This window comes from Bidens hawaiensis, unplaced genomic scaffold (assembly GCF_021521415.1).
Source record: "Bidens hawaiensis isolate Kalapana, Puna unplaced genomic scaffold, B.hawaiensis_p1.1 tig00043196_1, whole genome shotgun sequence".
NCBI lineage: Eukaryota > Viridiplantae > Streptophyta > Magnoliopsida > Asterales > Asteraceae > Bidens > Bidens hawaiensis.
This window is the reverse complement of record NW_027497669.1, coordinates 17717-44823: the sequence shown is the minus strand read 5'-3', so window position 1 is coordinate 44823 and position 27107 is coordinate 17717. Positions and strand designations below refer to the sequence as shown.

General features: G+C 38.1%; 1 protein-coding gene across 1 annotated transcript in view; it reads left to right on the top strand.

Annotated features, from left to right (window-relative positions):
* The window catches only part of LOC143594164 (uncharacterized), a 50637-nt gene extending 29735 nt beyond the window's left edge, over positions 1–20902 (top strand). The window contains exon 3 of the mRNA XM_077073544.1: positions 20634–20902. Within this exon, the coding sequence (XP_076929659.1) occupies positions 20634–20902 (269 nt within the window). The remainder of the gene's footprint in view (positions 1–20633) is intronic.
* Positions 20903–27107: the final 6205 nt, after the last annotated feature.

Sequence of the window (27107 nt, the reverse complement as noted above, 5' to 3'; positions counted from 1 at the left end):
ACTTCCATATAAGTATGTTTTTATGACTTAGAACATTTCTTGTGTTTTGCAGGAAGGTGACCACGTTTACCGCCCGAGATGGAATATTAACGAAGACAGTTCCTTCCAATCCATGGGTGTATGCGAGGACTTCCGGGCTCATGCCGTGCCTCCTACTGAAAGGAGGTATCAGGAGGGGCGCACCCGCGCTGACTTGCTCAACGATCACATTTTCGCTGGGTCGGCTTTCTTTGCTGCCTCCCAAGAGCTTCATCGTGATTATATTAAAGTACGCGATGCTCTTGTGGAAGCCCAGCAAGAGGCTAAGGTGGCTGCCTGGAACCTTTCTGATGCTCGCGCACGAGCTGAGAAACTCCAGGCGGAGCTCAGTGAAAACCGAGCAAGTGCCAACACCGCCTTTATTAAGCGCGGACATGAGCTCCAAGCTGCGCGGGAGAAGCAGCAGGTGGCGGAGGCCGAAGTTGCCAAGTACGCGCGGAGAGTGCGTGACTTGGAACTGGAGGCGGAGGCGCGTGACCAAGCTATCGTCCAGAGTATCACTGAGAAATCATCACTGGAGAGTGAGGTTGCGCGCCTGAAGAAGGAGTTGGCGGCCGCGCAGGCCGATAGAGATGAGGCCTTGGCGACGGCAGCGTCTAGCCAGGAAGCACTTGATGCTGCGCAGGCGGAGAAAGAAAAAATTTTGGCTGCAGCAGCGTCTGATAAAGAGGAGCTAAAAAAGACCAAGGAAACTGTTGAGTTATTAAACTCCCAGGTTCCTGCCCTCGAGACGTCTGTTGCTAGCCTCGCGCAGGATCGCCAATGGCTGGTGTCACAGGGCATGACTCGTTGCGCTTTGGCGATGAAATATTCTGGCGAGTTTCAGGCCCTTGTGATGGACTGCAATGCTGCCGCGCGCTTGGTGGGTCGAGCTGAAGGGTTTACGGATGGCTATGAATATGGCATGTTGAAGAAGAACCCATCCGAGTACCCTTACAAGAGCGACGCGGCCTGCGCGGACATGGCCGCGGTGGGGGAGAAGTATATGAATACTCCCATCCCCATCCTTGTGCAGGTACCTTGACCTTAATGAGTTTTTCTTGATTAATTTTCCAAGTGTTTTGTACTCAATACTTTTCTAATGATTTGCAGATAGCTGCGCTTGCTGACCAGCCCGACCTCGGCGCGCTAAAGAAGTTGCTCGATGAATGCGAGGGGGCTGGTGGCGATGATGGTGGCGCGGGGGATGTTGCCCCTGCCAGCGGCTCTGGCGCGGCGAAAGAATCTGCTCCTGACACCGTCGTGATAGAAGACTCCATTGAGGAGGAAGAACTTGACTATGGTCAGTTTGGAGATGAGGAGCGGGCCGCGCCAGATGCTGCGGGAGATGATGAGGGTGATGAAGTGGCTGACGTCGACGTGGAGACTTGAGAAGCCCTTCATCTTTCTAATTTTTTTTTTGTTTTTTGTTATACTTGTAATTTGTAACTCATCACACTTGTAAATTTCAATGCTATGGAATGAAATTTGTTTTCCCTTTTTCACATCTTGCGCATTTCCATTCATCTCTTCATGTTTGCTTGTATAGATATAAGATATGCTTGCACGTTAAAATAAGAACAAGGTTGTAAAGAAATTATTTACTTAACCATAGTCCTATTTTGTAAGTGGTTTCGCAGTATCTTGTTTATGCTGACACGCGCGATGACTTTTCACTATTCCTTTTTTGCGCGTCGTTGTCGCGCGTTCTTTATATGGAATTATGAGTTTTAGCCATTACATGTCAGCATGTGTTACTCAGATATCCACTATGATTCCGCGCGCGACCTCGACCTGAGACCTTAACAACTATGATTTGGCATGTACTTTGCCTTAGTTGTGTTTAGGGATTTTTATGATCAGGCTGCGCGGGATGTAAGATGGATGTTTGTGAATGTTTTGAGCTAAGGCTCTTTGTTTTGGGCTAAGGCCCTGACGTTTTTAGAGTTAAGACTCGTTAACGTGTTTGAGCTAAGGCTCGCAGGTTTGGGCTAAGCCCTGACGTTTTAGAGTTAAGACTCATTAACGCGTTTGAGCTAAGGCTCGCGCATGTATGTTTTACTTCGTTTTATTTTGTTTTGAAGTCAATATAGTGTTGTCATATTGCTCCAAATTAATAAAGGAAGTGTGAAACATGTATGCAAAGGTAATAGAACAAATATTGAAAGATAGCGCGAATCATCATTCATGATGGCTTAAAAGCCTTGATTACATATTTGAATTTTTACATGAAGCATTTTCTAAGCTGTGCTGCGTTCCACGCGCGCGGTATCTTTTTTCCATTCAAATCTTTTAAAGTGTACGCGCCTTTCCCCAATTCTTCTGAGATTTGATAAGGTCCTTCCCAATTGGGGGACATTTTTCCTGGGGGTATTGCGCGGCTAGCTTCATTGTTTCGAAGGACAAAATCATTTTTCTTGAAGTGGCATTCTTTAACGCGCTGATTATAATATTTTTCCAGCTTTTTCTTGTATTTGGCTTCATTGATGATAGCCGCTTCTCTGCGCCCTTCAAGCAAGTTGAGGTCCAATCTTCTTTCGCGCTCGTTATCAGTCTTGCTCATCATGAGTACCCTATGGGATGGGCGTCCAATTTCTGCTGGGATCATAGCCTCTGTCCCATAGGTTAGGCTGAACGGGGATTCGCCATTGCTAGTTTTGCTTAATGTCCTGTGCGCCCACAGGACATTAGGTAACTCTTCGACCCAAGAATGGGATTCTCCCTCCAACCTTTTCTTCAGCCCATTTAACAAACTTTGATTCGCGCGCTCCACTTGGCCATTCCCCTGAGGGTGGTAGACCAAAGTGAAGATTTGGTTGATGTGCAATTCTTTGAGCCAGCTGGATATCTTCTTGTCAGTGAATTGTTTGCCATTGTCGCTCACAATTTCCATAGGAAGGCCAAAACGGCAAATGATGTGGCTCCAGATAAATTGCTTCATCGCCTCAGCTGTGATTTTTGCTAGTGGCTTGGCCTCAACCCATTTTGTGAAATAGTCTACCGCCACTACCAAAAATTTCACTCGCCCTTGCGCTTGCGGCAGGGGCCCCACAATATCAATGGCCCATTTGTGGAAAGGCCATGCGGAGGTCACTGGAATCAAGTTGTTCTTTGGCCGCATGGTGTTTGGCGCGTAGCTCTGACATGCCTTGCATTTTTGTATTTCTTTTAGCGCATCCAAGTACATGCCTGGCCAATAGTAGCCTGAGCTTATTGCCTTGGCAACCACCATGCGCGGGCCAGCGTGTATTCCGCAGATTCCTTCGTGAATCTCCCTAATCACATAGCTTGCTTCTTCAGCATCCAGGCATTTCATGAGCGGTCCAAGATAAGAGCGTCGATATAATGTACCATCAAGTAGTTCATAGTTCTGCGCCTTGTGTCTTATCTTTCTCGCCTGTGCGCGATCGTCCGGTAACTTCCCCTCATTCAGGAATTCCATTATTGGAGTTATCCAGGATGAAGGGGTTGTATGAATTACAAGGACAGATTGCGTTTGCACTGACGGGTTGCTCATCACTTCCACCCTGACATCTTTGCCAAAGTGATCAAAATTAGTTGATGCCATCTTACTCAACGCGTCAGCGGACTTGTTTTCGCTGCGCGAGATGTGTATGATTTTGAAGAAGTCAAACTGCTCAACGAGCTTTTTTGCCTGCTCTAGATATAGAGGCATGGTGTTCTCCTTGGCATCATAAAGGCCATTGACCTGTGCAGCTACCAAGTAAGAATCAACATGGGCCTCTAGCCTTTTAACTCCAAACTTGCGCGCAATGCGCAGACCAGCCAGCAGGGCTTCATACTCAGCCTCATTGTTGGTACTCTTGAAGTCCAACCTAATAGCATAAGTATATTCATGATTATCAGGGTCCACCAGTTTGAGGCCTGCGCCGGACCCTTCGCTGTTGGAGGCTCCATCAGTGAATAGCCTCCAAACATCTTCTTCATCATTTGCTCGCGGAGGGTCTACCTCGCGCTGAGCTTCTTCAATCTTTCCCTCTGGGATTTCCGTGATGAAATCCGCTAAAACTTGACCCTTTATTGCTGGACGGGGCTTATAGGTGATCGTGTGTTCACCTAATTCCAGCGCCCACTTTGTCAGCCTTCCGGAGAACGCGGGGCGTCGCAAGACTTGCTGGATGTTGTAACCTGTCAGAACTTCAATAGGATGACCATTGAAGTATCTATGAAGCTTGCGCGACGCTTGTGTTAGTGACAAAACTAACTTTTCCATGATGGAATAGCGCGTCTCAGGGTCTGTCAGCACCCGACTCACATAGTATATTGGCGTTTGGATCCCCTTGCGATCCACCAATAATACTGCGCCGATGGCGCGGTCTCCAGCTGACAAGTACAATGTAAGGGTTTCGCCAGGAAGTGGAGCTGTGAGCGCGGGCAGCTTTATGAGACATTCTTTTATCTCACTGAAAGCTTGCTCAGCCTCAGGCGTCCACTTGAATTGGCTCTTCTTCAAGCAGTTCCTCAAAGTGTTAACGAATGGAGTAGATTTGCTGGCGTGGTTCGCTAGGAACCTGTTGATTGACACCAATCTATCATTCAGCTTCTGAACCTCTTTCATGGTGGATGGTGAAGGCATGTCAAGGATGGCTTCCACCTTTTCAGGGTTCACCTTGAAACCATCCTTAGTGACCATTACACCAAGAAATTTCCCCTCTTCCGCGCCGAAAGTACATTTGCTCGGGTTGAGCTTCATGTTGACTTCCGTTAAGCGCTGAAGAGTTTCCTCGATGTCTTTGAGCATTTGTCTCTCCTCCCTGCTCTTGATCACCAAATCATCAACGTAGACTTCTAGATTTCTTCCGATTTGTTCACTGAAAACCGAATCCCTAAATCTCTGATAAGTGGCGCCCGCATTCTTTAAACCAAAGGGCATTTTTGTGTAACAAAAAACACCCTTGTCGGTTTTGAAGGCAGTCTTGTCTTCGTCTTGTGGTGCCATTTGAATCTGGTGATAGCCTTTGTAGGCATCCAGGAAACATTTGAGCTTGAATGGCGCCACGGAGTCCACCTTTGCGTCGATGTTTGGGAGGGGGTAACAGTCTTTCGGACATGCTTTGTTGAGGTCCTTGAAGTCAATACACATCCTCCATGACCCGTTGCTTTTCTTTACCATCACAGGATTGGCTACCCACGTCTGGTATCGGATCGGGCGGATGATGTTTGCGCGCAACAGGTCCTCAACTTGCTCATTCATGGCCTTCGCCTTTTCATCCCCCATGATTCTCTTTTTCTGAGCAATTGGCTCCACCGACTTGAACGTGTTAAGAGAATGTTGCGCCAAGTCTCGCGGGACCCCAGTCATATCGGAGTGTTGCCACGCGAAGACCGACGTGTATTTTGTGAGCAACCTTTTCATTCTCAATCTCGTTTCGTCTGAAATGGTAGCGCCAATTGTGACCGTTTGCTCTGGGAATTTTGGGTTTAAAATCCACTTCTCTGGCGCATTGTCCGCCATTGGAAGTTTCATTCTCCCTTCCCGCGGCGTACTTGTCACTGCGCACAAATGATCGCGGTAAACAAATGTTATGCCTGTTGGTGTAGGGAACCCCAATGCGCCGTGCGCTGGCGACGGTATAGCATTAAATTGGGCAATCGTTCCCCTACCCAGGATCATATTGTGGCATGACGTGGTGGGCAAGACCAAGAAGTTGACAACTTCGGCTCGCTTGTGCTCATCATCCCCCATAGTTAGTTCAAACTGAATTTGACCTAGGGGATGGATGATTTCATTTGAAACACCACAGATTGGTGCGTTCACCATCTCGAGCCGCGCTTGGTCTGCCGGGTCTAACTTTCTGAAACATTGCTCATACATAATGTCAGATTCGCTTCCAGTGTCCACCAGGACCTTTGACACTTCGTAATGAGCAATGTGTGTGGTGATGACGAGAGGGCTGCTGATTGAAGGGCCTCCACTGATTCTTGGGAAGATAACTTGCTGCTCGCGCCAATCTCCGTGGATTTGCGCGCTTCTCTTTTTTGACGTCTGCCCTTGTCGTCCCCCCTCAGCCACACAGATTCTTTTGTATTTCTTGCTGGCAGAGGCTCCTTCCGGTTGCTCATCTTCTATTCTTGGGTTTTTCACCAAGTGAGCCAGCCTGCCTGATTTTACATCCTTCTCGATCGCATCCTTTAAATGATGGCATGCGTCGGTGTTGTGGCCCGGGGACCTGTGAAATTCACAATATTTGCCACTGTTTTGCGGTCCCTTGTAGTGTAGTTGCTTGGGGGGCTTGAATTGGACATTCTCAGTACTTAACACCTGTGAAGGTGTTTTAGTGAGGGGAGTCCATATTCTTGGCAGAGGTCTGCTAGGATCTCTGCCGCCCTCCCTCTTGTCACCCTCCCCGCGATTACGAACATCTTTTTGGGGCTGGGGTGAGCTTGGTTGCGTTTGCTTTTCTGCGGAAGAAAAACTTGTTGGTTGCAACCTGGACCATACAGAGTTCTGTTTGGCCCTCTTCTCTTTGTTGTGCGGTGATTCAGCCTGATGCGCTCTTTCTCTTGCCCTATCTTGGGCAATCTGTTTTTCATTTCTCGCGAAGACTCGCGATGCTTCCATTAGTTTTGCCCAAGTGGTGGGCATACCATCTCTGCTTACGAGAGCTCGGCGGAGTTGATCACTGCGCGCGCCTTGTATAAAAGCCACGCGCAGGAGTTGCTCAGTTATACCCCCGATTGCCAGAGACTCCTGATTGAAACAAGTGATGTAGTCCTCAATCGTTTCATCATTCCTGCGCACGCAGTGCATGATGTTATCAGGATCGCGCGTGTGTCTGCGCTGCTGTACGAAGTGGGCTTGGAACTTTTCCAATAGTTCCTCGAACCCATCAATTTGCCCAGTCGGCAAGCTCTCGAACCAGACACGCGTCGCGCCCGTAAGGCAGCGGGCAAACATGTGACACCATGTTGGCATCGTCCAGCTCTCTAGGTTTCCCGTGTTATAGAAACCTTGCAAAAAGTCATCTGGATCTGTTGTGCCATCATATTTGCCCAGACCACTTGGCATCTTGGTCTTGTGCTGGATGGGGGCCTTAGCGATGCGCTCAGTAAATTTTGAGTGCTTCACTAAGATGGCCGGCCTGTACGGCGTGGTTACGTCCACTTGCCCACTCACTGGCGGGCTGTACGGCATGTGCAGATCCAGATCTGCTCTGGCTCCAGGCGCCATGTTCACAGGCGCGCGGAGTTGTGAGCCTCCTGCATGAGTATCTCGCGTCTTCCTCATGCTATGCACTTCTTCATCACTGAACTCAGTGTGTGCAGTGTGAACAGAATGTCCGTCTTCCGGCGCGCGCGGCCTTTTGGTAGTCTGCTTATCAAACGCTTGCCTTTGTGTTTGGTCGGCTGGCTTTTTCTGTTTGACCATTTCATTGTACTTTTCCATTAGACGCCGCTGCTCGTTTATGAGCCATTCATTCGGATCATTTGTTTCTTCTTCTGGACCCATTGGTCCTTTCAGTTTCGCGCCGGCAAGATTTTGTAACGTGAGATCGTCTGGAGGAGTTTCAGTCTGGCCGTGAGGGGTTGTGATGAAGGGACGGTTACTGGTGGTGCGCGTAGAATCACGCGGCACCCTCAGAAACTGCTGTCCCTCATTGACACCCTCACGTTCAATATCCTCCAGAGCTTGATCAGCGTTACGAATGCCAGAAACCATGGTGATTGATTTTTTTTATGTAGATCTGATGAGATCTGATTGCCGTTTGTAACAGTGGATGGCGCCAATGAAGAAACGTGGATCTACTCACTGGTAGCAGATCTACTTTCCTCGGGTTTTGATTGTACTATTTCACCGATGGTTCTTCTGGATCTGTGTTCTTCCACCTACAAAATGAACAACGCCGTTAACTTACCCCTCAGAAAGGGACAGAGGGGTCCTCTTTGGGGTAACCCTCCGGCGTGAGAATAAGTATATGTAGGAGAAGATAATAATGTGTGAGTAAGGGAATCTGGAGAGTATTGCTTAATAGCTGAATACTGTATGATTGTGTGACTGTGTTTTTGTATATCTTTCCTTGTGGAGTTGATGCTGTATTTATAGTGCTAGGGTTTCCACTGATTGAGCTGGGACCAAATTAGGGTTTTGTTGGCCTCCTCCAATCGATTTGCGCCACGTGTCCTTGGAGACACCTGGTGCTTTTTCATTGGTTATAATCACGTGGTAACCCATGAGTCATGCCGAGCTGTCCACCTTTCATTTAGCAGCTGTCAACAACAGCATATCCTTATTCCTTAAAAAGATGCCTTCTGGAAGGTTGTCTGACGTGCACAATCAAGGTTGCCCTAATCCTGATTTGGATAAGGACGAGGTTGATTATGTGTATGTGTGATATGCGCCCATCCTGAGGATGCGCGAGGTCTTCTCTTTATTCTCACGCGCATGCGCAGATGTGATACGCACAAGCATGTAATACACGTCACGCGCGGATGCCCCACGCGCAGCTGCGCCATGCGCAACTGTGATATGGGTGGGCATGTATGATGCGCGAGTATGTGATATGCGCCGCGCGCGGATGCGCCACGCACGATGTGATATGCATAAGCATATATGATGCGTGAGGATGTGATACGCGCGAGCATATGTGATGCATGAGCATATGTGATGCGTGAGCATATGTGATGCTTGAGCATATGTGATATGTGCAAGCATGTGATGCTTGAGCATATGCGATATGCGCTGTGCGCATAAGTTTTGGCTTTGTGCCTTGATAATATCTTTGATTTCTAATGTCTTGTATATATCTTGTGGGTTGACCCGCCCCGCTCGATGTTGAGGCGGGTACATACCTCTTCAGATGCTATTTTAGTGTGTAAGTAAACCGCTTAACAACATCGTGGTTAACGTAAAACTCGGTAAATTACACAAAAACAATGTTTGTTGGTTTGTTTTTTGTTTTTTTTTTTTGGGGGGGGGGGGGGGTGTTTCACAATAAGTTGGTCAACATGGACACAATTGAGAATATTAGATGGCAACTATTCGACTAAAGACCTTAGAAGTGTATTTAGAAAAATAAAATTTTGGGATGAATCAAAAAATTCGCTTGCATGATCTCGACATTTAAGATCCAACGCTCGTGTTTGCATGATACAGACATGCAGAAGTTTGAATTTTCTAAACAATTCGTACTAAAATATGTACATTCACTTATACACAGGTATGTGAGTAAAATTCAAGAAATGTGCTTATCAATTATTTTGGTCATTACTATTACTAATAGCAATAACTAAGAGTTTTGGTGCCATGTCCATTGAGTCACTTGGCGGTACCGTATTAGTACAATACATTTGTCTTTTTTTTTTTAGTTTTAATATGCAACGAACGTAACGGAAATCGACTAAATGTCAATTTTGTTTTGTTTAAATACCGGTACCGTAACAACGTGACATAAACCAACCAAATTCGCATAGATTCACCGTGTTTTGTTTTAGTTTCAGTACCGTAACAAAACCGTCTGAAATCCAATTTTATATTTTATTTGTTTTTGTTTTGGTACCGTAACGAACGTAACAAAAACATACCGAATTTGCGTAGAATGGTTGTCTCAATGCTCATGATCGACAATTGTCGGGTTCTACCAACACTCGATTTTTATCAACCGACGCCACCCAATTAGTCCACATCAACTTTTATAATCTTTTTTGATTTATTTTTAGTTTTAGTTCAGGTACAATAACGCAAATAACTGAAACTGACCGAATTTCCGTTGACCTACCGACTCAATGGTTGGGTTTTACCATAACGAAGGTAATAGAAACCGACCAGGCGCCATTTTTTTGTTTTAGTGTTGGTACCATAACGAAGCTGACGTGAGCCTACATAATTCGTGAAAACTCACAGTCTCAACGTCCGTGAGCAACAACGGTTAGGCTTACCAATGTGCAAGTTTACCGACCGACCCACCCCATTAGCCGTTGGTCCACCTCAATTTTTATATATTTTGTTTGTTTGTTAGCTCTAGTACTGTAACGAACATAATCAGAATCGATTAGATTCATATCTATTTTTATATTTTAATCTTTTTGTATGTTAATTTGACGAATTAATTTTTGGTTTTTAACGCTCAAATTTTACCAACGGTGTTTATGTTGTAACAAACATAACCGATACCGATAGAATTCGCGTCGACGCACCATCATAACGCTTGGGTTTTACCAACGCCTTGTTTCAACACTAGGGTTTTGCCAGCTGCCCCAGAGCAACGCGCCAGGTAGAAAAAAACTAGTTAGCTATAATCTTTTTAAGATTCGTTCGAACATTCATATGATATAACTTTTCATCGTATTTCTCCTTTCAAGTTACATTTCAAAAACATTATTTTCAAAACCGATATATTATTCGTCCGGTTATATTTAAAACAGCATGACTGTTTATAAAGCACCTAGAAACTAAACCAAACAATGATTGTCAATGAATTCAACTTCATGCTTTGAATAATTCCGTTTGTTTTGTATATCGGTTTCTTCAAGTTGTTTTACAAATACCAAACATCCTTGTCTTATTGCATAATTATATTCTAATACAAATTAAGAATGATTTTTAATCAAAAGACGAGCAAGAACTTTTGTGGATTATATGTTCAAAATGATGAATATATTCTTTTAACGTTAATCTCTGTCAAATAGTTTTCAAGTTATTAACTCATAGAAATAAAAGTAAAATAATGAATGCTTAAAAGTTACTGTGATAAATTCAAATTTATGCACACGAGCTAAAAAAATATAATAATATCATACATTAAAAATACTTTTTTTAAACATATAACTTAAATCCGTTAGCATGTCCAACTTATTATTAAACAATATGTTGGAAGATGTTGTCTTTCCAATATGTAAGACTTAAGTTTAATCGTTGTAAAAAATTGTGTAATAATGTAAAAATATAATTAAAAGTTCTAAACTAAAAGAAAAGTTAACCAGGTATTTCAAACTATACCATAAGTTCGTGTAAATAATACAATATCTTATGCAATAACAGGCGTGATATGTATTATATAAGTATAAAAACACAATTTATGTAGAATATAAATGAAAACGACGTTGAAGTGGTCCATGGTCCATGAAATAACTATATTAACTACTTTATAATTTACTCTTCCAAATATAGCATAAAATAATAAAAAAATACATTTTATTAATTTAAACTATTAACCAATGACCAACATTAATTTTTACTAAACAATGTGATATCAATAACAAACTCAGCATATATGAAAGGTCATAACTTCAACTAATATAAACATATAATAAACATTTTTGTAATGGAAACTTTTCTCGGTATCGGTTTAATAGCAAAACCGGATTACCAGCTTAAAGCATTTGTTCCTACGCGATCCATATCAATGGGATCCAACCCTGTTGAACCGAACATGCTCTGTATCCCGGTGATTATAACAATGTTTCGTAAAGCAACTATTAAATTTGAAAATAAAAACCCTTAAAAGACCATGAATTTTGGCCGTTAAAGAATGAAAAAAAAACATGAATTTTGATGGCGGGGAGTGGTTAAGCCGTAGAGAAGGAAGAAATATGCAATGTAACTATGTAAGAGCATTCTTAACATGTTCACATTATCATCTCTGTTACAATAAAAAAACCCTACATTTCTCTTTTTTATTCAATTAAATAATATTTTTTTATACTTTTATCATTACAATTTTATCTCTCTTATACTCACAACCAGTTAAACAAATGTTAAAAAATAAATAAGGGCAAACTTTGTTTCCCCAATTTTACAAAAAAATCATTACATTTTTTCTTTTCACTCTATAATTTACACTAAAACCTCACATTATAATTTTCAAACTTCCCTAACATAATTTTAAAGAATAAAATGAGAATGCTCTAAGAGCATTCACAAATCACAACCTATGTATCAAATATTTCTTATCTTTATAATATAAAAAGTTCTTTAAACGACTTATACCCACTTCTCTAGCCATAAGCTATAAAAAGTATAGTGTTTTTCATATATAAAAAGCTACCATCTATCCTCTATCAAATTTATGTAAGTGTAAAATACGAAAAAAGTAATAATACAATTTGCGAGTAAGACAAAAATAAATATAGAGAGAGATTGAAAAATGTGATTTTTAGTTAAATTATATGATAAAATATGATGAGAGGGATGTATATGCTTTAAATTATAAAATACAACTATCACACTAAATATCTTTTTTGAGGTACTATATATTTTTCACATTTTAGTGGTTGATTTATTTTCTATATGATAGTACAAAAATTTCCTAAAATAAACAGAGAAGTAGGCGGATTTTGAAACTATTTAAGGCTTGAATGGGATACAATGGTATATGCCTGCGTGACACGCGGATGAAATAACTTGTCACTAAATATAATCAACTTAAACATCAATTTAAACAAACATAATATTTATTTAACTATTAAAACTTGATACATTTATATTGTCACTTAACGCATCACCATACCAACAAAAAACTAATAGATTTACGTTGTCTTAATATTAAAACTTCCAAATTACAGGAAGTTAATTTGAACATAACAAACATAATAAATTTAAACAACAATTTAAACAACACAATACTTCTTCAAACTTTCGGACCAAAACGTTAACCATTTACATTATCTAGATCTTAAAAGTTAAAAGTTACAATAAGTTAATGTACATCGAACAACCAAAAAACATCAACAAAACACATAAACATGTATTTTCATATTAAACCACTATCAACTTCTTCAAATATTCTATCAAAATAAACTCATTTTGTTTCACCACCTGAAAAATATAATAAAACAATAGCATCCAATTAAATATACCATAATAACATATTTAATAATGAGTAACATTTGAACATTAATAAAGTTGTTTTTATTAAAATTTTGTTTTTATTTAAACAAAATAACATACAACAACAAACAAAGTAAAATGACAACATAAAATATCTTTAACTTAAACCATTAAATCAAAAAGATATATCAATAAAAACCTTTTTTGGCCGTCATTTTATACCTAACAAATTTTGTACTCTTCTAAAACAAATTGTTTTGAAATATTTTCAAAATAGTTACAAAATATAAAAAAAAATTGGAATTAGTCAACTTTAAAAAATTATGAAATTTTGTTTGATTTTTGACCAATCTTGCAACAAACTTTTAAATCACTGACATTAATATTTTGTTAAAATTGGAAAACTTGAAAACATTTTACAATAAATGAATTTTCAATTAACTTTGGAAAAATTAAAAAAATTTATGTTGACTTTGAAAATAATTAAAGGTGAAAAAATATAACTAATTAATTTAGAAATAATTACAAAAATGAAAATCAAATCGGTTAATTTGAAAACTTCAAAAAATTATGAAAATATTTTGAAATGAGTTTAAAATTATGGAGAGTATTAAAAACTTTAAAACTTTGTTGAAAGATTGGTCAAATTCCGAATTTAAAAGGAGTTTAAATATGTTAATTAAATTGTATTAAAACCATTAATACATTTTATTGAGTTTAACTATCCTTATTAGTTATTTAAAAAAATAAGGATAGTCAAACTCAATAAATTGTATTAATGGGATACTTAAATTATAACTTATTAAATCGGTTTTTTTAACAAATAAGGAAAGTCAAATTAATTCGGTTAATTTGAAAACCTCAAAAAAATATGGAAAGATTTTGAAATGAGTTTAAAATTATTGAGAGTATTAAAACCTTTAAAAATTTGTTGAAATATTGGTCAATTTCTGAATTTAAAAGAAGTTTAAATATCTTGTAATTAAACTCATGAAAACTTTATAACTTATTTATTGGGTTTTCCATATATAATGTAATTGGTTATACATAAAAAATATAATGTATCTTACAATATAATAAAATAATAATGTTTTAAGTCAAATATATTGAAATATAAAAATGGTAAGGAGTAAATGTTATTATTTCTGTCAAAATAAGATGTAACAACTAATTAGAAAATGTAATAAATTAATAATAACAAAATGATGAACATAGAAACATACATCTTTTTGGCATCAAATAATCTCTAAAAACTGCAATTTCTATCTAATAACATAGCATAACAGACTACTTATCATAATAAAACGTAATTTCAGGTGAAACCAAACCCCAAACGAAGAAACAAGCAAAAAGACGAAGAAAAACAGAAGAAAACAAAGAAACACGCCCCCATGCCTCAAGAAACACGCTCACATGCTTCGGACACGAGAAAAGACAAAACCTGAGAACAAAAGCACGGGGCCGTGCTGTAACATCCTAAAATTTATAATGTTGAATAAAGAAAGTTACGTTTAGTGATTTCGCGTTATTAATTAATTAATATCGAGTAAAGAACGGATCATGGACTTAGATTAATTGAGATGGGTTAAATGAGAATGGGCCTTAGGTCCATGGGCTTAAGGGATATAAATATCCCCTAAACCAACCTAAAACCCTAAACCCTCATTTCATTTCCATCATAATCTCTACACACTCCAAACACACACACACACACCATAAACGAGCAAGATCCGAGAGAGAGTAAACGTTAGTTGGTATTAGATCTTATTACACGAGATCTAGAGTGCATAAACAAGCTAACCAAGATCGAACGAGCGCTAAAGGTATGTTCTTGACCTTTAAAGTTCACGTAGTATTGAACGTTTTTACTTAAAGGTCCAACCTTTATAGTATATACGGGATATATATACGACCGAAAACGGTTAGGGAACGTAGTGGGTGATGTCGAACCATAACAAGGGTATTAAAATCGCCAAAATGCTTGATAAAAACCAAACCTGTGCTGAACTGGGCAACTTCGCCTGCAAAACCATAACTTCGCCTGCAAAGCCATAACTTCGCCTGCAAAGCTTAACTTCGCCTGCAAGCTTAACTTCGCTTGCAAGCAAGTTCGCCTAACTAATTAACTTCGCCTGAGTTAAGTTCGCTTAAGGTTTAACTTCGCCTAAAGCTAAGTTCGCTTAAGGTTTAACTTCGCCTAAAGCTAAGTTCGCTTAAGGTTTAACTTCTCCTAAAGCTAAGTTCGCCTAAGGTTTAACTTCGCCTAAAGCTAAGTTCGCCTGAGGTTTAACTTCGCCTAAAGTCAAGTTCGATTAGAAAATAAATAAAAAACCTAATGAAAAATGTGTTAAGACAGTTAATGGAAATAAAATTTTTCCAAGCTGACCCCAGCCAGGGGCTCTGCCCCTTGGACCCTGCTAGGGGCTGCCGCCCCTAGACCCCGCTGCCAGGGGCGCTGCCCCCGGACCCCCGTTCGTTGTGGGTCATATAAAGATAGAAATACAACATGAGTAGTAGTAGTTAATTGATACGTGTAAATATTATACAGTTAGCCGTGCACAGCTCAAGAAGGGAATAACTATTAACGGAGAGCGTAACAGGATTCAGGTGAGTTTCTAGCCCCACTTCTGTGTTATGTTTTCGGGGCTGTGTGTATACTCGATATGTTTGTTAATACACTTATCCTAAGTTATAAGTGTATGCCTTATATGAATGATGTGAAATGTATGAATGATTTCCTGATGGTACGTGAACGATCTTCGGATATTGCACGTACTGCCAGGTTGTAACGCTATGTATAAGGTAAGTATGATATGTACGCTTATGTGTATGAATGTGATAAAGTTAATAAAAGAATGAAAGGATAGTTGTATGGTTGTATGGTTACGAAGAGGGTACCGGGCCCTAATAATACTCGAGGTATGATGTATGGTTGTATGGTAATGAAGAGGGAATCGAACCCTACTAATATTCGAGGAAAGAGGGTACCGAGCCCTAATAATACTCGAGGAAGGAGGGTACCGAGCCCTAATAATACTCGAGGAAGGAGGGTACCGAGCCCTAATAATACTCGAGGAATGTAGGGCGTAATGCTCTTTATAACGTAAGATATGAAAGCAAGTTAAAACAAAAGAAAGTATGAAAGTATGATTGAAAGAATATAAGTTTATGTGTATTGTATAATGTATGATTAACTAGAACTCACTCAGCGTAGCTGACTTTTAGTATGCACGCAGGTAAGTAGGATGAGGCAGCTCGCTTGAGGAGACACGTGGCACTGAATAAGAGGCTGGCATCGGAAGACTCAAGACGTTTAAGTTTAATGTTTTGTTTATTTGAAAGACAAGATGACGTTTTAAGACAAGATGTGTTTTGTTATGAAATGTTTTATGAAAGCTTTTATATTCCGCGAATGTTATAATTAACTCTGATATTTAGAACTGCGTTATGAGTAAATCCAACACGAAAGTAGGGCTACCGGTAACGGGGCCTTACACGTGCTCAGCATGCACGGGGCCGTGGACGGGAATGCAGAAAAGACAAAGAAGAATTAGGCACATGTCAGTAAAAACCACGAGGCCGTGCCTGCTAACCACGGGGCCATTGCCACCTCATACAAAAGACAAAACAAATCTGGCACATGTCATAAAAGAACACGGGGCCGTGCTTATCATGCACGGGGCCGTGCCTCACCATCCAGATTGCCTATAAATAGTGGCTCATGTTGCATTCATCAAGTGTGCCTTGAAAAGAGTTTTTTTCGGTTTTCACTTATAAAAACACACACTAACACTCACTTTGAAGATCTACTGAAGAGTTTGAAGGTTTAGAGGTCATCACCACTAATCAGCATCATCAACCATCATTACCATCATTAAGAAGAAGGATTCATCTACATTTGGTTAGATTGTTCCAAGTTTAATCATGTATTTGTTATTATCAATCACCTTAATGTTTATCATCATGCTCATTATGAGCTAAACATCTTTTACCATTTAAAATCTATGAAGAAGCTTTGTTTTACTTGATAATTAATCAAGACATGTGATGTAGTATAGTAAAGTACATGGTTATATTACAATTATCTTTTGATGAGAACTGTTTCACCATCTTAAATTACTAATTCAAAGTTGGTGGTTGTCAATCTTATTGGCAATCGTTCATGATCGATTCATGTTCTTGAAAGATAGAAATACTTTGATACATTATCGAAACATGGATCCTTATATTGTACTTAGAAATAATGAGATATAAGTTATGGTGTATTTTTCTAAACCTTGGTAATCCGAAAATGGCTTTGCTTAGGATATCAAATTAGTTAAAGAAACCATATGTTAACGGAATGTGTAATCATAACCTACTTAAATCAACCAAGGGGAGGTTGTGTGATGAACTACAACCACCCGAAGTTGTTAGAATTGGTATTCGAGAAATTGAAGTCAATCCTAATCTTTCTACTTTACGAAACTACTTGCCAACTTAAATTGACATCATTGAGATGGTATGACATTAGGAAAGGGTGGACTTTAAAATGCGCATATCATCTCCTTAGTGCCAAAGATGCTCAATTAAGGTATAAGGAGCTATCTATCATATATTGCTACGGTAAGTTTATCACATGTCTACATATTAATTATCAATGCTAAAATGGAGTGGATTCTTGATCTTAGATAGTAACCTTCGCATAATTGAACAACTCGGTTAGAATTTCTTGTCTTGGTCACCTATATATTATATTTAAGTATTTACATTTCATAAAAAGTTTAAAAATTAACCCCAAAATGAATGAAACTTCCGATTAAAGTGAAACAACGATTTATTATTAGAAACATTTGTGTCTACGGATCGATACTTGGTTCTTACCAATACTATTCTACATATACGATAGGTACACTTGCCTATTTTGTGTGTGTTTAGTCTATGTAGAAATCACTTTTATAAATTTAAAACACGATCTTGTGCAAAAGCAAATTATTCCATCATTTTATAATTTACTACTACACGCGCACACGCATCACAAAATTACTAAAATTATAATAATTATTATAAATTATAGAGATTATCATTAATAAATAGATAAATATAAGATACAAAAATAAAATTTTTCTTTAATACATCGGTTCTGATTAAAATATATTAAATAGACAAAACCAACAACTATATATGATTGATTATATAAAAATCAAATAAATTACATGAATAGTGAAAAATACATAAATACATGAATAATAACAAAAATATAAATTAATATTAAACAAAAAATAAGATATCTTATCAACAAATCTTCAACCCATGAAATTAGTTATATCAAGTTAGGAACATAACCTGAAATGAGAAAATTAAATATTAATATTCGTTTTACAAATAATAAATTTTAATCGTGGTAATGTTACATGTTATGAAATATTTACATAGTAATTCATAAAATTTAAGTTTAATTTAAATTTGAAAATTTATAAATTTTAAATTACATCGTTTTAGAAATAATAAATTTTAGTGATGGTAATTTTAGACATTATGAATGTTTGTTTAATCAGCCATTTAAAAAGTTCAACTAAAAGTTAAATTCAACTTTAATGTTTGACCAGACAATTTAAAATTGTCTGACCAACTTAAACGTTTGACCAGCAATTAAACAAAAAAATCAACTTTAATTTAAATTTGGAAATTTAAACTTTTTAAATCAAATCGTTTAACTTACCAACTTAAACGTTTGACCAGCAATTAAATAAAAAAATCAACTTTAATTTAAATTTGGAAATTTAAACTTTTTAAATCAAATCGTTTAACTTACCAACTTAAACGTTTGACCAGCAATTAAATAAAAAAAATCAACTTTAATTTAAATTTGGAAATTTAAACTTTTTAAATCAAATCTTTTGGAAATTTAAACTTTTTAAATCAAATCGTTTAACTTACCAACTTAAACGTTTGACCAGCAATTAAATAAAAAAATCAACTTTAATTTAAATTTGGAAATTTAATCTTTTTAAATCAAATCGTTTAACTTACCAACTTAAATGTTTGACCAGCAATTAAATAAAAAAATCAACTTTAATTTAAATTTGGAAATTAAAACTTTTTAAATCAAATCGTTTGGAAATTTAAACTTTTTAAATCAAATCGTTTAACTTACCAACTTAAACGTTTGACCAACAATTAAATAAAAAAATCAACTTTAATTTAAATTTGGAAATTTAAACTTTTTAAATTAAATCGTTTTAGAAAATAATAAATTGTAATGATGGTAAGTTTAGACGTTATGGAATATTGACTTACCATTTACAAGTTTCAAATTTAACTTAAATTTGGAATTTAAAATTCGAAATTGTAATCGTTTTAGAAATAAAAAAATTAATCGCGGTAATGCTACATGTTATGGAATTTTAAACCACTGATTTACAATTTATTATTGGCCTTACCGGAAAAAGACTAATGATAATGTCCATGGATGAAACTTTTTATGTAGAACCTAGAAGAACAACATGTAAAAGAAAAATACAGGAAAAATATAAAAACTTCAAATAAATATAAAACAACCATTGTTATAGGTATAACACATGAACCGAAAAACTTACCGGAAAAACGTAAAGACGTAGAAATATTAGCTTAATCGCCGTTTTTGATTTAGAACATAAACTGATTTTAAAGAAATCAGTTAACAATGATAATAAAGATAAAAAGGTTAGATCTACAATAACTGGAAGAAAATATGATGTTGCCGGAAAAAGATATATAACCTTGCTGGAAAATCATATAACATTGTTGGCCATTAAAGTATAATATATAACCTTACCGGGAAACGATTAATCTCGATCTACATTACCTGAATATAGAAGATGGTGGATGGTGGATTTAGAGAGAGAGAGAGAGAGAGAGAGAGAGATTAAATACAAAAAAAACGGAAAACAAAAATCTTACCGGAAAACCGTAATAACTTCAAAATATCAATTCAATATTGGATTTTGATATACAACCTAAAGAGATTATTACAAAATCATATAACAATTAAAATAAATATAAAACCATATCGGAAAACCTTACCGGAAAATCAAATAACATTGTTGGCCATTAGAGTATAATATATAACCTTACCAGAAAACGATTAATCCCGATCTACATTACTGGAATATAGAAGATGGTGGATGGTGGAGTTAGTAAGTCGAGAGAGAGAGAGAGAGAGAAAGGGAGAGAGATTAAAATGATTTTTATGGAAAATATTAAGATTTAAATAAGTTTTTTGGTGTTTGGTCAACATGACACATGGCATAATATTAGAGCACATGAGAATGAAAATATGGTGACTGGATTGCACATATGGACAACCTAGAAGAAGGCCATGTGTCCACATTGTATTGCTTTAATAGTATTTAAAGATTAATTATTTAATCATGTGATCACCATTGTGTCTAATTCTTAAACGTAAAGCGTGTTCATCAATTGACTATATCACACATACGAACGCAGTTTTGTTTTGATTGCAATAAAAATTTGAACATCTAATACAACCGAATCGAAACCGTTAAATGCTAAAATAAGAGCCGGGGTTGGACCGTATTTTAACGGTTTCGGTTCAGTTCAGAACCAGCTTAAACAGTTCTCATGTAAATGGTTCTCACTAAAGCCGGTTTCCAGTTAAATCCTAAATATGAAGGTTTATTAGATTTTAATAATCCAAACTTTGGCCTATTGGCTGATATTAATCCCAACTTAAAAAATTTCCCAGAATAATTCCAACTTTTACTATATTGGCCTCCACTGAGCCCTTTGTTAACAGTATCTAACTCAATTAGTTTTAGGACAAAATATGTCATTTCTACAAATTGAGTTGCCGCCACAACTACCGCGGTTGCCGCCACCGACACCGCGATCCTCGACACCGCCACCATCATGACCGTCGCCGTCGACACCGCCACTACCACCGCAACCTCCGCCACTGCCTACACCCCCACCACCGGTGGCGGAGGCTGCAGTGGTGGTGGTGGTGGTGACGGTGTTGACGGCGATGGTTGTAGTGGTGGCGGTGTCGAGGGTCGCGGTGTCGGTGGCGGCAACCGCGGTGGTGGTGGCGCCCGTGTCATTGAGTTTGTAAGTTAATTCATATTTTTCGTTTGTCACCCTCAATTTGTAGAAATGACATATTTTGTCTTAAAACTAAATGAGTTAGTTCCTGTTAACAAAAGGCTCAGTGGAGGCCAATAGAGTGAAAGTTGGGATTATTCTAGGGAATTTCTTAAGTTGGAATTAATATCGGCCAATAGGCCAAAGTTTGGATTATTAAATTCCAATAAACCAAATATGAACTATAAGAATGTGCAAGAAAAAAAAATAGACAACTCATAAAATAAAATATTATCATATCAAGATATTATATTTTAATGAAGGGGTTTGAGAATGGATTAAAAATATGTTAAGATATTACAAAAAACAAATATATTTTAAAACATAACTATATATTAAAATAGATTTAGGACGGGACGATGATTGTCGCTTATGATATTGTAATGGGATTGTATGTAACCTCGAAGTTGGAAAGTCTACTACATGTCTATATGTCACAAAACCAGAATTTAAACATCTAATCAAATCTTTATTACCCAAGAAAAGAACGAAAGTCTAAATACAAGATATTCAATAGAAAGTTTCAACAAGCGAAAACAATGATGAAAACAATAAAGACGATGACTTAAAGATTCTTAAGAAGAAAGCAAGCAAGATGATCTCTGACGATTGAAGAAGACAAAGACCGATCAGTCTTCAGACTAATCATATATTCGCATATATAACTCTTCTTCCTTTCCTCACATTCATGCCCAGCTGAATATTTATGAGCCCAACCTTTTTAGACATCACGAGCCCAGCCCACAATCTTTAGTTATTATGACTCCAACTTCAATCATAAACCGGCCAGTCCTTAAGCCCAATCAACCACACAATCTTCAGCCAACAATCGAACCCGTATCCATTATTCTCGATATAACATGAAACATAAACAAACAAAACAAGTTAACCAACAAATAGAAAAAATGATATAAAAAAATGTTTTAATATTGAATTGAAATTATACATATATTTCAACACTATATAAATAGGGTTTTAAGTATAACTTTTAAAGTTTAAACCCAACTCGGTTCTAACGGTTCTTTAATCGGAACCGAACCGAGAACTATTTTCACCCACATTTAAGAATCGGAACCGAACGCGAATACACTAATACAGTTCAAATCTAACGGTTCGGTTTTGGTTCCCAGGTTTCGGCGATTTGGAACCACAGATTGCTCACCCCTACATACAGCACATCCTCGAATCATCGAAAAGGATGTCCAAATTGATAAATTGAAGCAAGCATTAAACAGAAGAATTATCATAGACATGAAATTTGATGGAAAGTTAACACACATTTAAAGAATCAAGCAACATAAGGAACATGATCGATGCTAATCAATTAAAATTGTGATATCTCAAGTCTTCAACAAGCCTACAAATCACATAAAATGAATACATTTTATAAAACTTATAAGCATAACTTTTGTAAACTAAATCTGAGTTTTAAGATATAAAGATGTTTAAAAGTGTGGGCTGATGAGTGATGAGGATATGTCTTCGAATTTTAAAGTTGAAAATGACCACTAAAGCAAGGTTTATAAAAATTAGAAGAGCCTTTTATATGAATGATGGAACTTTTACATGGCAAATCAAATATGTGGTTATTTGTATAACTTGTTAAAGTTAATAAAAGGTAACGACTTTAATAAATTGGAAGCATAGAACAAAAATGATTGAAAGGCGTCTTCCAATAGCATGCTATGAAGTCTTGAAAACTTAACTTACACAATTTGATAGTAGACTTCACAATTTGTGTTTTGACACAAATTTTCGTTTTAAGACTGTAGGGGTATGGTACTAAACCCGGTTTTACGATTCTAAATTTATTATGTTTGGCTTACTTTATTATATGGACTAATACAATGTTATTGGGCTGAGGGGGTTTTGTGGAGGTAACCCTAATGGTTCGTTTTAAGACTGTAGGGGTATGGTACTAAACCCGGTTTTACGATTCTAAATTTATTATGTTTGGCTTACTTTATTATATGGACTAATACAATGTTATTGGGCTGAGGGGGTTTTGTGGAGGTAACCCTAATTGAGCTAGGCCCATTAGGGTACCATGATGGTGGCCATGAGACTCTCTATATAAGGAGGTCTCCACCTCCTTATTAGGGGTCATGCTCAATAAGAGCCACCACCACTTTTTGTATCTCAGGATTTCTTAGCAGTCACCTCCACTCCCCCAAAAAGCCATCGCAGGTCTCAACATCGCAGGTCACAAGCACAGCCGCAGAAGAGGATCAAGACGTGGTTCGTTCATCTCGAAAATCCGTGGAAACATCGTCATGGATCTGGTCAGATTCATTTCGTGCTTCGACATTGGCGCCATCCGTGGGACTCGAACCCACGACAATGTCGAAGCACGAAATGAATCTGACCAGATCCATGACGATGTTTCCACGGATTTTCGAGATGAACGAACCACGTCTTGATCCTCTTCTGCGGCTGTGCTTGTGACCTGCGATGTTGAGACCTGCGATGGCTTTTTGGGGGAGTGGAGGTGACTGCTAAGAAATCCTGAGATCTCTTGTTTACAGACACAAAAAGTGGTGGTGGCTCTTATTGAGCATGACCCCTAATAAGGAGGTGGAGACCTCTTTATATAGAGAGTCTCATGGCCACCATCATGGTACCCTAATGGGCCTAGCCCAATTAGGGTTACCTCCACAAAACCCCCTCAGCCCAATAACATTGTATTAGTCCATATAATAAAGTAAGCCAAACATAATAAATTTAGAATCGTAAAACCGGGTTTAGTACGCAGAATAATAAAGCTTGCGCGTGAGGCGTCTTACGAGCTATAAGAGTAATAACAGCTTGCGCGCGAGGCGTCTTATGAGCTGTGTGAATAATAAAGCTTGCGCGTGAGGCGTCTTACGAGCTATAAGAGTAATAACAGCTTGCGCGCGAGGCGTCTTATGAGCTGTGTGAATAATAAAGCTTGCGCGTGAGGCGTCTTACGAGCTATAAGAATAATAACAGCTTGCGCGCGAGGCGTCTTACGAGCTGTGTGAATAATAAAGCTTGCGCGTGAGGCGTCTTACGAGCTACTTTATGTCCCGCGCCACGCGCAGATGTTGCATGCGCGTGCGCGTAGACTTTGGTATGTGTTATGCGCCACGCGCAGATGTTGCATGCGCGTGCGTGTAGACTGTGTTATGTGTGAGCATGTGATGCGTAAGCATGTGTAATATGCGTGAGCATATGTGATGCGTGAGCATATGGTATGAGGATTCCCAACCCTTGAGTTTGGCGTGTAGCCATATGGGATATTAGGAGGATTCCCAACCTTGAAGTTTGGCGCGTAGCCATATGGGATATTAGGAGGATTCCCAACCTTGAAGTTTGGCGCGTAGCCATATGGGATATTAGGAGGATTCCCAACCTTGAAGTTTGGCGCGTAGCCATATGGGATATTAGGAGGATTCCCAACCTTGAAGTTTGGCGCGTAGCCATATGGGATATTATGAGGATTCCCAACCTTGAAGTTTGGCGCGTAGCCTGATGCGCGCATGCACGGCGATGGAGTGGTGACTCGTGAGTGCGCGTGCATGGCGGAGGTCTCTTGCGCAAAACCCAGATGGTGGTTTCCGCGGCGGCACATGCACCGCTGCGGAGTGAGAATCCGCGGGCGTGCGTACATGGCGGCGGAAGTCTGGTAATTTCTGGATCTGCAATTTTAGAGTCAGATTTGCAACTTTAGACCTAAAATCCAGGTCTGTAGTCTAGACCTAGATCTGTAAATCAGATCTGGACAGATCTGAAGCCCGGAGCAGATTTAAAACCATCACAGATCCGGAGACCTGATCATTCGAATCAGGCCGTTTCTTCTTGCCCAGATCTGGAAGCCTCTTTTTAGATCTATGGATCTTTTTGAGCTTTAATAGAACAAGCCTTGAAGCCTTTTTCTGTAAACTTCCAGATCTGGGTTTTTCCTGGGAGAGATCCGACAGCCGAGATGAAGATCGAAGGGCAGTTCGTTGCCGTCCCACGGATGGCGCCAATGTCGAAGCACGAAATGAATCTGACCTGATCCATGACGATGTTTCCACGGATTTTCGAGATGAACGAACCACGTCTTGATCCTCTTATGCGGCTGTGCTTGTGACCTGCGATGTTGAGACCTGCGATGGCTTTTTGGGGGAGTGGAGGTGACTGCTAAGAAATCCTGAGATCTCTTGTTTACAGACACAAAAAGTGGTGGTGGCTCTTATTGAGCATGACCCCTAATAAGGAGGTGGAGACCTCCTTATATAGAGAGTCTCATGGCCACCATCATGGTACCCTAATGGGCCTAGCCCAATTAGGGTTACCTCCACAAAACCCCCTCAGCCCAATAACATTGTATTAGTCCATATAATAAAGTAAGCCAAACATAATAAATTTAGAATCGTAAAACCGGGTTTAGTACCATACCCCTACAAAGACAAAGCCCATAGTGAACATTTATTATTGTTATGCATCATGAGGAACATAGTTCAGACGACAAAAGCAAAGAAATATATCAATATTATACAAATCAATTAAAGATATAATTTTACTCAAATCAACTAAATGTTTGATTTAGCCTCTATTGATACATCGTGCACTCAGTCAACGTTTTCTGTTGGTCATTTTAGTGCTATTAGATTAAATTGTCGATCGAGGAAATAAAGTTAGAAATAAACGAGTAATGTGACACGGAAATGCAGACTAAATCAATATTATACAAATCAATTAAAGATATAATTTTACTCAAATCAACTAAATGTTTGATTTAGCCTCTATTGATACATCGTGCACTCAGTCAACGTTTTCTGTTGGTCATTTTAGTGCTATTAGATTAAATTGTCGATCGAGGAAATAAAGTTAGAAATAAACGAGTAATGTGACACGGAAATGCAGACTAAATCAATATTATACAAATCAATTAAAGATATAATTTTACTCAAATCAACTAAATGTTTGATTTAGCCTCTATTGATACATCGTGCACTCAGTCAACGTTTTCTGTTGGTCATTTTAGTGCTATTAGATTAAATTGTCGATCGAGGAAATAAAGTTAGAAATAAACGAGTAATGTGACACGGAAATGCAGACTCGACTTAATTTTAAGTTTTATTTGGGCTTTATTATTTGTTTTTATAATTGAGTGTAAGTATTTTACTTGGGCTTAAATGGGATTTTAGTTATTTTATTTGGGCTCATGTGGGAATCTTGATCAACATAATCCCTGGAGATATGTTGATCGATCAAAATGAGACAGAAGAGAGCAGACGGATACAAGGGTTCTCTCTGGTTCTTCATCAATTCACAATATCAACAAAAAAAATTCAATTTCATGTTCAAACTTCTCCGTCTAATACGATAAATCATTGTATGTAATCCACAAATAGACTTATCTGATAGTGATTATACGATTCAGAGAATAATCAGGGTTACAATTTTGTGATCTACGGTCACATACATGATTACCAGGTTTATTTATTAAATTGATTGATTCTAGAATACAAAATATATACAACATTTTCTCCCCATCATAGTGAACACTGATTATAGTTTTTTACTTGATAAAGCTTCCAACTAGTCAAAATTCTCATTTTAAGGAATTTACCCTTGTGTAAGAAATTATGTTTATACCTTGCAAGTTAGCCGAACACATCCACTCAAATCATTTTAACTTATTGAAGCAAGAAAATATGCAACTAACCAAATGACTAAATTTATATTCTAAACTCAAGCCTTGATACTTGATTGATGAGCCTAATAATACTGCAACCCAATGCGAAATAAAAGAAGTTGGCCCAACACACTATGTGTGGTGAAACTAAAATATAAGTACACCGGTTATAACCCGGCCCAGATTCACCAAGATGTCAATAATACACGAGTCAAGGAAATTCGACCCGTTTTATCCACAAGAAAGTTTCTCAATGTTGGCCTATGAAAGCTTCTCAACATAGACCTTTGCACGACAAAATCTAATATAGCTTCAATAAAATGTATACCACAACCCATATATGTATAACTATTTTGTCAAACAAAATAAACATTTTCTTTAAAGGGCAAAACTAGTTAAAATGCTTGATGAAAAGGTCACAATTAAATATTCATACACGTGCAAATGTTCAATTTTCTTTTGAAATGATCAACTGACTACCTACTGTTAAATATAAAAACTCAAAACTTATATGGATCAATACCGTTGAATTTC